The sequence below is a fragment of the Chelmon rostratus genome, chromosome 16, assembly GCF_017976325.1.
Source record: "Chelmon rostratus isolate fCheRos1 chromosome 16, fCheRos1.pri, whole genome shotgun sequence".
In the NCBI taxonomy this organism is placed as follows: domain Eukaryota; kingdom Metazoa; phylum Chordata; class Actinopteri; order Chaetodontiformes; family Chaetodontidae; genus Chelmon; species Chelmon rostratus.
Genome location: NC_055673.1, coordinates 15,557,821 through 15,570,336, shown reverse-complemented (window position 1 = coordinate 15,570,336; position 12,516 = coordinate 15,557,821). Strand labels below are relative to the sequence as shown.

General features: G+C 42.9%; 1 protein-coding gene across 1 annotated transcript; it reads left to right on the top strand.

The window, feature by feature from the left end:
- The first annotated feature begins 8,911 nt into the window (after positions 1-8,911).
- Positions 8,912-11,131, top strand: npy (neuropeptide Y). The gene is made up of 4 exons (XM_041954864.1): positions 8,912-9,031; positions 9,364-9,551; positions 10,607-10,696; positions 10,791-11,131. Exons 2-4 carry the CDS (start codon positions 9,364-9,366, stop codon positions 10,810-10,812), a joined length of 300 nt encoding a protein of 99 aa, XP_041810798.1. The 5' UTR covers positions 8,912-9,031; the 3' UTR covers positions 10,813-11,131.
- The last annotated feature ends 1,385 nt before the right edge of the window (positions 11,132-12,516 follow it).

Here is a 12,516-nt window from a genome sequence, read left to right as displayed (position 1 = left end):
CAGCAGTGATGAGAGCTGATTTAATCCACGCAGTGAATGGAGAATGAAGCAGGGCTTGTTTTCTCCACTGGTGGCCCACTTTCCAGCATCTTTAGCTGAGAAATAAAATTAATGGGGATCAAAACAAGGATTCACTCCCACTCATACTCACTGCGAGGACGGCATGTCAGACTGGATCAGCATCTACACTGGTGCCGGTCAGTGCGTCTCAAGTCACCTGTGTCATAATGTAAGCATTACCTGAGGGAGCTGTGAGTGTGTGTGTGTGTGTGTGTTAGTGAGCTGAACAGGTGGTCTTGAGGGAAAGGAAGTGGGGCTACGCCTGAAGGATGGTGTGGATGCACCTGGGTCTCTGTGACGAAGTGCTAAAGAGGAAGCAAGTGGAAGGGATCCCATCTGAAAGCTGACACTTCAGATTCATTGTGTGTCTACGATGACAGTATCATGTGGCCACAAGATAAAGTATGTACACACTCCTTCACAGTTGCACATACCCTGTACACCAATCATGTTTCCCCTTTGCCACTCAGAAGAGTCATGACTGCTAGAATCAAGCATCCGCTGCTTACTCCAACACATTTTTTCTCACAGAGAAAAACCCAATTAATTTAAGGGTAAAGGCCTGACACATTAGTGTGGCACAATTACAGTTTAGGGTAATTGCCTCTCCATAGCAACCCCTGTTTAGGAGGCTACAGGTAATTTACTTTGGCCATTGGTTGAAGTGAATGACTACTACGCTTCCCTTATCCCCATGGAAACCACGCCCAGCTTGACTGACAGATCCGGCACTACAAATCAGGACATGAGCACAGAAGATTAAATTGGCAATTACTGCGCAAGGAACCACTTAATTACCCCAGTGACAGTTGCAGTAAGCAGACACTTAAGTCTGTGTGTGGAGACGAAGAACACACTCACCTAATTTCCCCCCAGACTGAGAGAGAGGTAACAAAAACTCAGGGGCACAAAGAGACACAACAGACTGACAGGTAATGGCAAATCACTTCAAACTGTCAACAAGTTACTACTAGGGAAAATACAGCTTGAAATAGAATTGCCAAAAGGCAAAAAAGAGACAAGAACATTTGTCCCTGCCAGTGCAGCACACTGTATAAATGTACTGCTGGCCTCAAATTCATCATCCCTGAGTCAAGTTGTGCATCTAACCCTTCGCCTTTTTCCTTGGTCATGGTGATGATCATCCAATTTCTCAGTTCCCCTCACTTCTACTGAGCATTTGAGCATCTTTCAGCTGATTGTTTTGGTTTTCCAGCTTCCAGATTTACTGTTTTGGTTTAAAGTGTTTCTTTATAAAGACAACCATGTACTTCACCTGCTCAGCACCAAATAGCCAGATGTTAGCAGCTAGCTAGTGGATGTAGCAGAGCATTTAGCAGGTAAAGAGACAGATCAGGAGATGGTGGAGACCTAAAACAGAGCCACTTTATCTTGTTAGTCAGAATGTTGTTAGACATTGTGATTAAAGGACTGGTGTGTCAGATTTAGTGGTATCTAGTGCTGAGGTTGTAGATTGTAACCAACTAAATACCCCTCACCTCACCCCTCCCTTTCCAAGCATTTTGGAGAATCTATGGTGGCGGTGCGATGGTGGTCTCAAGCCAGTGTTTGGTTTGTCCATTCTAGGCTGCCGTAGAAACGGAAGAGGACCTGCCCCCTCTGTAGATATAAAGAGTTCATTCTAAGGTAACGAAAACACAACAATTATTTTTTTCAGGTGATGATACACTAATGAAAACATGCTTTCTGCCATTAGATCTCCATAAATCTTAGTCCAAATCCAGACATTTTAGTTCAATTTTGGTTTTGGTTTTATTTTCATACATCATTAACTCAGATTTTCACAGGAGATTATCTTTCCTGCTTGTATCCTCCTTTGATAATCAGAAGAATCAGCCCGTTTTCTGCTTAGGAGAGATGTTACTCAAACAAAATACAGCTTGTTCAGATTCTAAGAAGAACAAAAAACCCATCACAACGTCCTAAAAGTGAAGCACAATCCTACGTATGACTCTGACACATTGGACGTGTGTGTGCGCATGTGTGTGTGTGTGTGTGTGTGTGTGTGTGTCGCTTCTCTTTTGTGGTAGAAAACAGTGGGAAACTGACAGTGCAGGGACTTCATAGAGGCTCTGCTTCGATCACCTCCTGTGTCGACACACTCGGGGAGGAGGATGTAGAGCGAGTCGTGAGAAATGGATTTTGCTGTTTCACAAAGCGGAGCGATAGCGAACAGAGAGGGGTGTCGCATAGCTGGTTTAAATGGTCATGTTTGACTGACAAACATGCGTTTAAACACGTGCAGGACCACACACCTGCTCACACATATACACACATTAATGGAGTGCATATGTGCATGAACACATACACTGTCTGACAAATGAATTAGTGATAATTATGTTTTTTTATAGAGCAGTGTTTTAAGTACCATTTAGCAATACAGCACTTGTAAAGGGTTTGTAAGTTGTCATATTGTTAAAGCTCAATACCAAAGGGTCACAGGGTTTCCATGTTACAATAAACCATTAAATTTGTGTTTATCTGCTTAACAGCCAACGTATGAGCCGCACAGATGTTTGCCATAAGATAGCTTGCAACGGACGCACCGACCATATCTGTGTGCCTGTGCGTGTTCAGGTCAGCCTCTGATTGAACTCAGAAACTCTGCTTCTTTCTATTATTTCCCTGCAGACTCTCTCCTTTGTCCTCTTGTCTCAGTGTGTTTGTGAGGCGAAGTCATAAAGCCCTGGGATTTGCACGATTCCTTCCCTCAAACGGAACATTTTCCCAGGGCAAAGCTTATTCTCGTCTTCCCTTTGACTTCGTGTGCCATCTCACCGCCCCCAAAATTTGCTTTGCCCTCTGTCTAAGCACACAGTAAAAAGCACCTTAACAAAACAGACAAGATGTAACATGTTAGTTAGTGAGCTTTAGTGGTGCTGGTAGGCAGATTTTGTTACCTTTCGACGAAGGCAACCTAGCTGTTTCCCTGTTTCCAGTCTTTATGCCAGGTCTAGCTGCTAGAACTAACTGCTAACTGTAGCTTTACATTTAACAGACACATATAAGAGTGGTATTGATCTTCTCATTTAGTTCTCAACAAGAATATTCCCCCAAATTATTCCCTTAAAACTCTTTCAACTTCGTGCCCTGGCTATTACGTCAATGCCATAAAAATATGTTCATAAATCCAGATTAGGGTTAATTATCCTTCTTGACTCATCCTCATTTTTGACTCATTTCTGCCAGCTACCTAAATAACAACATTAAATCTGGAAAATCTGTTGAGACACACTCAATGGCTGATTGACAGCCATGTGGAAAAAAAATGTATTGTTCCATGAATGCAGCACACTCTTGAGAACTGACGCTTTCAACCGCTTTATAATCCATTAGCCGGACTGCTTAAATCACACATTTCCCCTCCATTACCAGGCTCCTCTTCGGTGAAGCCTGCGTCTGGCGCGGTGTCTGACGTGCTGTTAATACATTAAAGCTGGCTGCACCAGTGGTCATCACATTTTTGCTCCACACCTACAGCATGCTAAATGGCTGAGAAGGTGCTCTCAAAAGTGTTTTCAGCCAACATACTAAAATGTTAAACAGTAACATTGTGACAGCCTTCTTCATTTGTGCTGCCTGTCTTGTGTTTAAATACACACATTTCCTCAAAAACATGAGGACTTCTTAAAGGATTAAGGTTTCTCGTAGATTTTTTTTTTTTTGTCTTCGTATTGCAAATACTGTATTGTAGGTTAAAGTCTGCTTTTTAAATCAGAGCTAACATATTAAGACACACATCCACCGCAACCTCTAAGGATAGTCAGCAATTTAACACTGACTTTGTAGGATTGTATTTATAGTACATAGTAGTCTCTCACTGAGGAGGAGGTAATCAGCGTAAAATGTTCTCTCATTAAATTCATTCAGAACAAGAAATTCAAAAAAGAATGCACCCTACTCTGAGAAATATGACTGAATTCAAACATGACAGTTTAAATTTAACGTGAATACAGAGCACTTGCAATGATACAGATAAACACCACTTATGTAAGCTTGATTAGAATCTGAATTTATTCTTATTGATGTTTAATGTCTTTGCAGACACGTCCAGACTGCGGTGGTCTCACACAGGTCAACAGTTATTAAACTGAAGTTTAGTGGCTTTTGACGTGGTTACAGCTTTCATCAGGTTTCGTAATATCAAAGCTCAGGACTCTGACCTGCACACCTGAGCCGAACCGCCCCGTCACAGCGCCCGGCTTGACCTTCTGTCCATCTGTCAATCAAAAGGCCTTGTATGATGCTTCTCCAGACATGACGCTTGTGTTGCTTTCACCCCGGGAGCAGATGTGGCAGAGACACATTTATACGCGCACACACACACACACACACACACACTGACAGAAGTAAAGACAGGTAAATTAAAACACTGCAACTTTATATAGTGACTGTTAAAATCAGTGGGGCTGAATTAGAGCGATAGAAGAACAAGTGAGAGAACGACAAAGGACATAATTTCTTGTTATTTCCTCATTGAGCAGTTGTCAGTATTGTACTTACTCGGAGCTGAAAGTGGAGAAAAGCTTGTGTTCTCTGAGACGTTATATGGTTCTGTAATTGCTTTCAAAGGCTGTCAATTAATGTCAACGGCAGAACAAAGAAGAAAAATTTGTGGACATGTTTCTTTAAAGTGTTGATAGCGGCTCACAGAAGCAGATGGCAGAAATGATAGTTCTTTGGTGGTAGACCAGTTCTGTAAAAACAAGCCAATTATTGCGAAGGCACATATGCAAATTACATTGAGTCAGTAATAAAATCTAAACTAGGTCAGAATTCATTAAAAAAAGTTGGTAATCTCATGGTTTCAGTTGCTTTAATCAATGACAAATATCCCATAAACCTTCAATATGAACCTAATATCAGGACCTCTTTACTCAAATCACCTTCAGCTGGAAGCTGCAGCCCACGTAGCCGAACAGGGGGCTGCTGATGCTCTATCTAAGTAATAGTAGTGCTTGCTTACCAGAAGTAACAGATTGTCACTAAAGGACAATAGTAGAGTCAAAAGCAGCAATTTAGATGTCAGACTTGTGTGTAAAAGTGGTGTAATAGCCAAGAAAGCTTCAAAGCTGAACAAGGTTTTGCCTTTTTTTTTTTTTCCGTCTTCCTCCCAGTCCGTTTTCCTGCAGCCGTCTCAGAGGGAAGATACAGGCAGGCTGCTTGTCAGTATTTCCTTTAGCAGTCGCACACACTGTAAATTTGAAAAGTCTGATTCACAGCGACAGAAAATTACAGGCCTTTTCATCTTAACAAATCTTGGGGGAGAAGTTATTGTCCGGACCAGGAGGCTGATGAGAGGAGGGGAAAACAAATTTGCATTTAAACAGCTTGCTCTCGAAAGGACTTGTTCTCCGCAGAAATGATTTCTGATAGCGACAAACCGAGCTCCAAGAAATCCTCTTACAGCATTTACCGAAAGGTGCGACATTTAGGACAGCGATATATCATTGTACATGAATTGTGGGTGTTTTGATTTGTTTCATTAAAAAACAGACTAGTATTGGAGATACCTATCTTTCTAATAGCGCTGATATTATTATGGCTGAAGTTGATCAAAATGGATGAATATGTTCCCCCTGAAGCCCGCTCACCCTGTCATGTTGCCATTTGTCTTTTCCTCTTCTGTGGAACAGAAATCCATCAGATTTCTTCCAAAATCTGACCTGCTTGTCAGAGCCATTTTAATTATAGAACACGTGAATATTTAATGAATGGATTACTGACTGAGACTGATACCACCCCAAGCATGGACTAATCCACTGTATGTGCACTGATAATTTAACTGAGATTAAAGGTGCAAACAAGCAAAGGATACATCTTACAGCTGCATGGCCATATGTTGATTACTTTTTATTTTGTATCACTGTTTATTGTTTTCATATTTTGAACTCATTTTTACTTTAAATGATAAGTGGTGTTATTCTATATTATCCTTTTTGTCTACAAATCCCATGAAAAAGATTCATTTGTTCCTACTGAAGAATAAAGACTTAAAAACTGGTCACAAATTCATACTTAAATTTTTATTAAAAAAAAAAAAGAGCTCAGTAATTTTCTAGACTAAACCACTTGGGCATTTCATGGGATTTTTTGACACACAAGTAAATACTGAACATCACAAGCCATATCCTTTAACCCACCTGGAGCCACGCATTCACAATAATTAATGAAATTAAATGTATCACCCTTCATTAAAACTGTAAGTGTTTCAGCCAATCAGCAGCAGCACCTCTGCCTGTGTTCATGATTTGTTTCGCTCTCTCCTCAGCTCAGCTTCTCTGTCTGGCTGTTTAAAGGCTGTCTGACCTCTGGTGGGAAGGATGCACGCTGTGTGAAAACCTAAGACGCGTCCCTAAAGACACGGATTTGTATGTGTGTGTTTCTTAATCCACTGTCTGACAAGCATTTGGTTTGCAATCCATCCGCTGTGTTTTAAACATTTTGTTAAGCCGAGGTTGAATCGAGGCTAAACTGTAATTATTGCCGCTTTGGTAAACAAGGTTTTGTCAGGCGTTTTTCACTCCTCAGTGTTCAGCCATGCTAGCAGCGTGGCTGTCAGGATGGTACTGAAGTTTTCACAGTTGGTCTACCACTTTGCTCCAGACTGAGCAACAGACATTCAGGTTCACCAGAGGTTGAATCCTACAGACTTTTGGTGATCCTCTGGCCTTTCCTGTCAGCGCCACCAACAGGTCTGCGTTTTCACTTATATACTGTAGTTTACATAAAAATACAGTGTTTCGACATCAGCCGCATGACCTTTCTTTTCCTATAGCATCGCCATGAGGTTGACAATTGTGGTTTTTGGTGAAGTGTCCTGCATCCCTTGGTTGGATTGTCGTGAACTTTGGTGCGTACATTCGTATTCCCCTCAGAATGAGTTCTAGTGACTTTGATGATCACTTTTATCTTGTGCAGGTGAAACTGTTACTTGTAGTGTACTGAAGGTCATTTCCTTCAGTCTCATCCGTAGGCTTAGCACTACCTCGTGTTTAGTGCTAATTAGCAAATGTTAGCACACTAAGCTGAGCCGGTGAACATAATCAACATCATAGTCTACCTGTTAACATCAGCGTGTTATCCAATGCTAATTAGTAGCATTAGTCATTTTGAACATGCTCCCAAGCTGGCTTTTAGCTCAAAACACCACTGTAAGTAAGCACAGCCTCACAAAGCTACTGGCATGACTGAAGAATCATTGTGTTGTTTTTTTCTTAGCTGAGTGGAAGCCAACGCAGCCTCTTCTGTTTTAGCCCATCTGCCTCGAGGATCCGTGAGAGAGGGCGCAGTCACTGGGATCTTAAGACGTCACCTGGGTCTAGGACCCTGGAGCCGGTGCATCTATCCCCGATGATCATATTGAGTTTAAAGTCACTTCTGATTTTGAAGCAAACACTAACTGACCTCTCAACTTTGTCCACGTGCTTTATACATCTGCTCCATTCATATGTCAGACACTTCAGCATTCACATGTAGGCTCAAGCTGTGTGCTTAAAAACAGTGTTACACCTATTGAAGCGAGTCACTGAGTGTGTGTGTGTGTGTGTGTGTGTGTATCCCCTGAAGAGGACTATAAGTTCTAATTCCTGCCTGCGATCCTCGTGATTCGGTCATGACTTTGCGCTCCACGTTCTCTCACTTGTGTCTCATTGCTCATCTCCCTCTTAGCATCCTGTGTTATAGAAAAAGCTCTTACCACATCCTCTGCAGCAACTTAAAAAGCAGCACTGCTGAAGAATACTGATTTTTACAGATTACATGGCTGCGAGCAGATATACAAAAGGATTATGAATGGGAGGTAAATGAAGCACTTAGTGATACATATTCACTTGAAGTGCTATTTGGGTTTTCTTATTAAGTGGGTTTCTGGGAGATTGGGCTCTTCTTTGACTGACATGTCTCGATATTCACATTCAGGCCTTTTGTTCACATTGAGTGTCCCAGCCTCTCTTCCCATCTGATGGAGTGAAATGCAAAATGAAATTAGTGGACCGATTCAGTCAAACAGCGTGTCAAAAAAGGGTTCCTGCGCACGGGAGTCTGTTAGAGACCTTTTTATTCCAGATCACCCGAGGCGTCATCATAGCTTCTTTTGGCAAGGAGGCCGCCTGTAGAAGGCTCACTTGAAGTTCACCCACGGTGTTACATTACTGCCATTCTTTTGTGACATCAGATGGGATTATTGATCTCATTATGCAGAAGAATCACTACTTGATTATGAAATAATTCATCATCTTCTTCCTCGTAGAGGAGCCGCATAAACACCAAAACATCACACTCGGCATGCGTGTCCCAATCCTGTTTGACAGTGTGTGCTTGAATGCAACAGTTATTAAGAGAGTGTGTGTGCCAAGTTCGTGTGTGCTTGTGTGCGTTGTGTGTGTATGCACACACACTTGCATTTGAGACATAGAACATGATTTTTTAACACAAACAACACAGAAACTTGGTTCAGTAACATTTCCAAAGGGAATAGTGTGTCTCTGATGCTCTGCAGCGACTTTGTCATGAAGTTATCATACTTTCTATAATGTTATTGGTGCAACACCCCTGTAATGTTCCGTTAGGGGCACTTGTATTATTTGGTTGGTATCCAAAACAGTAGCAGCAGGATTGGCCACATTCTTAAAAACACTTCACCCCTAATCCCGCTTGGTCTAACAGGGTTTATTAACTCCCTCTATTTTTAGTCTACGTTGTTGTTTTACATCTTTTCAATGGATGCAAACAGATCGCATGAAAAACACACTAATGACAGCATCACCGGTGACGTTCACATGAAGAAAGGCAGAGACTTGCGCTAACCGGAGCGCAGCTCTGACGCGTTTTTTTTTGTTTTTTTTTCTTGCGCACACGGATATAAAACCCAGCGCGCACCAAGCGCCCAGAAGCGCACAGGAGACGCCACAGGACAGCGCGCCAATCTCCCCCTGACCCTCTGGGAAATGTAAGTACCTGAACATCTGATTTACAGACACCTTGACATGAAATTATGAAACTTCTCCAGGGTCTCTCCACGTGGCTTTTGGCGATTGTCTGCTGGTTATGCAGCTGCAAGACTCCTGCTACTGGAAATCTTTCACTTATTATAATGTTTGCATAATTTTTAGTCCGACTAATTATAAATATATCCTCAAGTCAATGGCTTCAAAGCTGAACAGAGATTAATCTTAGCTCAGGAAAAAATAAAAATCATTTTAACAATGGAAAGTGGACTTTTAAAGCGCAGTGGGACAAGTGATGTGACATGGACTGACAGTTTCTCCTGTGCTCGCTCAGATGCATCCTAACTTGGTGAGCTGGCTGGGGACTCTGGGGTTCCTGCTGTGGGCGCTGCTCTGTCTGGGCGCCCTGACGGAGGGATACCCGGTGAAGCCGGAGAACCCCGGGGAGGACGCCCCGGCGGACGAGCTGGCCAAGTACTACTCAGCCCTGAGACACTACATCAACCTGATCACAAGACAGAGGTAGGTGGACTAATTATACCTCTCTGCAAGAAAACAGCACAATAGAGAGCTTGCTGTTGGTAATATGGAGTTCATTTGAAATCAGCTTTGCATCTTAAGATGTACCCCACTTGTTCATAGCTCCCTCACATTATTCTATTATACTTGTACTGCAAATGTATAACCACTGAACATAATGAGACGGCTGCTTTAGATAAAACATGCATCTAAATTTAGTGGCGCTTCAGTGTATTTGTCCAATTTTGTCCCATAGCCCTAAACGCTGTGTCACTTCCCAGTTCGTCTTAGTAGGAAAGGTGGATTTTAATTATGGTGCCTTGTTTAGCATGATGGCTAGAAGCTCTCAGATTCCACAACAAAAGTTATATATATTTAATGTGGAAAAAAAGTTTATATTTTCTTCTGTTTCTCGTCCATCATTCGACTGGTTAATAATTATAGGAAAGTTTGGCATTTTCTGGTACAGTCTCAAACAAACAAAATCAGGAGCACATCCATAATCTACCTCAAGTTTTGCCTGTTGCCAGTTAAATTTTGCAGGTCTGCATGGCTGCAGCTCCTTACACCTCGTCACCAGGCAGGAGACCCCCGCTGCCCATTTACCACCTGTAGAAAAAAAAAAAGCCCGAAGAGAAATGACTGCCAAGGCCAGCACACCGTGTCAAATCGCACACTTTTCAGCTTTCTGCTGAGCGTCAGGGGCTTGGATGCGGCTGCAGGCGCGTCGCCACCCAGGGGGGGACGAGCGCGCCGACACGGCTTATCATCTGAGAGACAGAAAGGGGAATAAGACCTCCTGCGATGCAACTCCCGCCTGCCCCTGCAGGGTCTGGGTCTGACTGTGTGCAGACTTCACTGGGCTTGTAATTGAACATATGACATGAGGGCATGCAGAGCAGTAGTTTCGGCTTTTTATTCCCCCTAAATTCTGCCAAAGTCTCTCTTTTTCTTTGTGATGTTTGACAACCAAAAGGTCCAAGCTGGTGCTATGCCCTTTATATTCCCCCTCAGCGGTTAATTCATCCTCACCTCTGCTGTCTCTTTGTGTGTCCCAGGTATGGAAAGAGGTCCAGTCCTGAGATGCTGGACACGCTGGTCTCAGAGCTGCTGTTGAAGGAAAGCACAGACACGCTTCCACAGTCGAGGTGTGTGTTCAGACTGCGAGTGTAAGAGCTCCACGCCGCTTTAACCCTCGCAGGGAGCTGACGCTGACCTTTGCTCCTCTCTCTCTCTCACCAGATATGACCCATCATTGTGGTGATGCCGTCGTCAATGTCGGCTTTCACCGCTGCCCCGCCGCCGCTGACATTCTGACCTCTGCACATCCGTCACTCCATACCCTCCTGCGCCAAATGACCACCCTGCCTCTGCCCCTTTTACCTCTATGAGCCGCCACGTCTGTTCTATTCGACCCCACCTCCATAGCCATGAGCTACAGTCACGACTGCTTATAGTATGTGCCATAAAACTGTAAATAGTTTATTCAGAGTGATCATCTGTGAAACATAAAAGTAAAAATGGGGGGAGGGCATGTTGATTGTATTGTATAATTGTGCTATTAAAGATTAATTGTTTGAAGAAATGTATTTGAAAAGACATTTGATTTGACACAAACCGCAGTCAGGGTGTTAATTCACCAAAACGTGGACAAGTCGTGTACTGTTTGTGTGCAAAATGAGAGAAAATGTGTGCAGTGACTGATGACTGACATCTTATTATACATTCTGTGTGATTAATTGTTTGATTTGGGTCAGCCAGTTGTCGGATTAGAGAGAACGCTGGTCCTGAACGCTCCCCCGGTGTGAAAGTGGCTTTTACAGCTGCTCTCCTGACACATCAGACACTGTTTTCTTGATGTCTCCCCATCATGACGAGATCAAGTTTGGACCTGCTGTGCCACACCTCGCCTCCCAGCTGAAATCCATGACGGCACCACCTAATGCAGCTCCGTGTCTCTGGATAATGGGGCAGGTGCACGGAAAGTACATTCAAACTGGGTCTAACCGGCATGACTGGTCCTGTAAAAGCTTGTATCGTCAGAAAACGTCAATTTGAAAGCTGCCAATTGGGCAGCTAATGGCGCTCTCTTGTGGCCGTAAGGATAAGTGCCTGCTCTGAAACTAAATGAAGGGAGAAATGGCGTTTCCAGGAGCATTATTGCAATTATACGAGTGGTTAGGCTACCGCAACCTGACATCGAATCAGCCCGCAGAGCACAAATCAAGCGGCTAAGAGCCGCTGCAGACATACAGTCTGCAATGAAGACGAGAGAGGCTAACCCAGAGGACGAGGAAACATTCAGAGGGGAGCTAATGAGCTCTTGGTGGGCTATTAATGTGGAAAAAAGTGTGGAACAAGTAGACTTTTTCAACCATTAGTAAAATAGAAGGCTAACACCTGGCCAGTACCTGACAGTGAACCATGAATTCAAGGCTTGAAGCCGCTCTCTGCCTCTCCCTTGGTGTCTTTATGTGGTATGTAGATGAAAAATGAATGTGGACACTGCATGGAGTCTCGTAAAAGTTTTTTTTAAGGCTGCTGTGGGACCTAACTTTATCCACTTAATCTGGAAATGTGGGAATTAATCACGCTAATTGAGTTAGCGCGACCGTTGGCGCTGCTACTAACGTAGCATTAGCTAGCATAGAGTGTCATTACATTAATTGGATATTAACATTACATACCATTAATTTACTACCACCTTTATGTAACTCAAGAGAGAATTTTGAGTTCCCTACTTCAAAACTATCTGGGTGTTTGCATAAATATGGCTCCGTGTAACTGTATTTGTTGTCAAAACAAAGCAAAAAAAAATACGTTTTTAATAAATACAATCTATAGCTTTATGATAGCTTTATATACTGTGAATATTAGCCTGCAGACTCCTAGTTAGGCCTATACTTTTCTGTGGTAGCCGTCGTTCATATATAATCTACATGACGCGCTTGAAATTATGCTTACATGT

Coding starts and splice junctions, on each gene's coding strand:
- npy (XM_041954864.1), top strand. CDS start 9,364: ATGCATCCTAACTTGGTGAGCTGGCTGGGGACTCTGGGGTTCCTGCTG. Junction 9,552..10,606: donor AACCTGATCACAAGACAGAG/GTAGGTGGACTA, acceptor TGTGTGTCCCAG/GTATGGAAAGAGGTCCAGTC. Junction 10,697..10,790: donor GACACGCTTCCACAGTCGAG/GTGTGTGTTCAG, acceptor CTCTCTCACCAG/ATATGACCCATCATTGTGGT.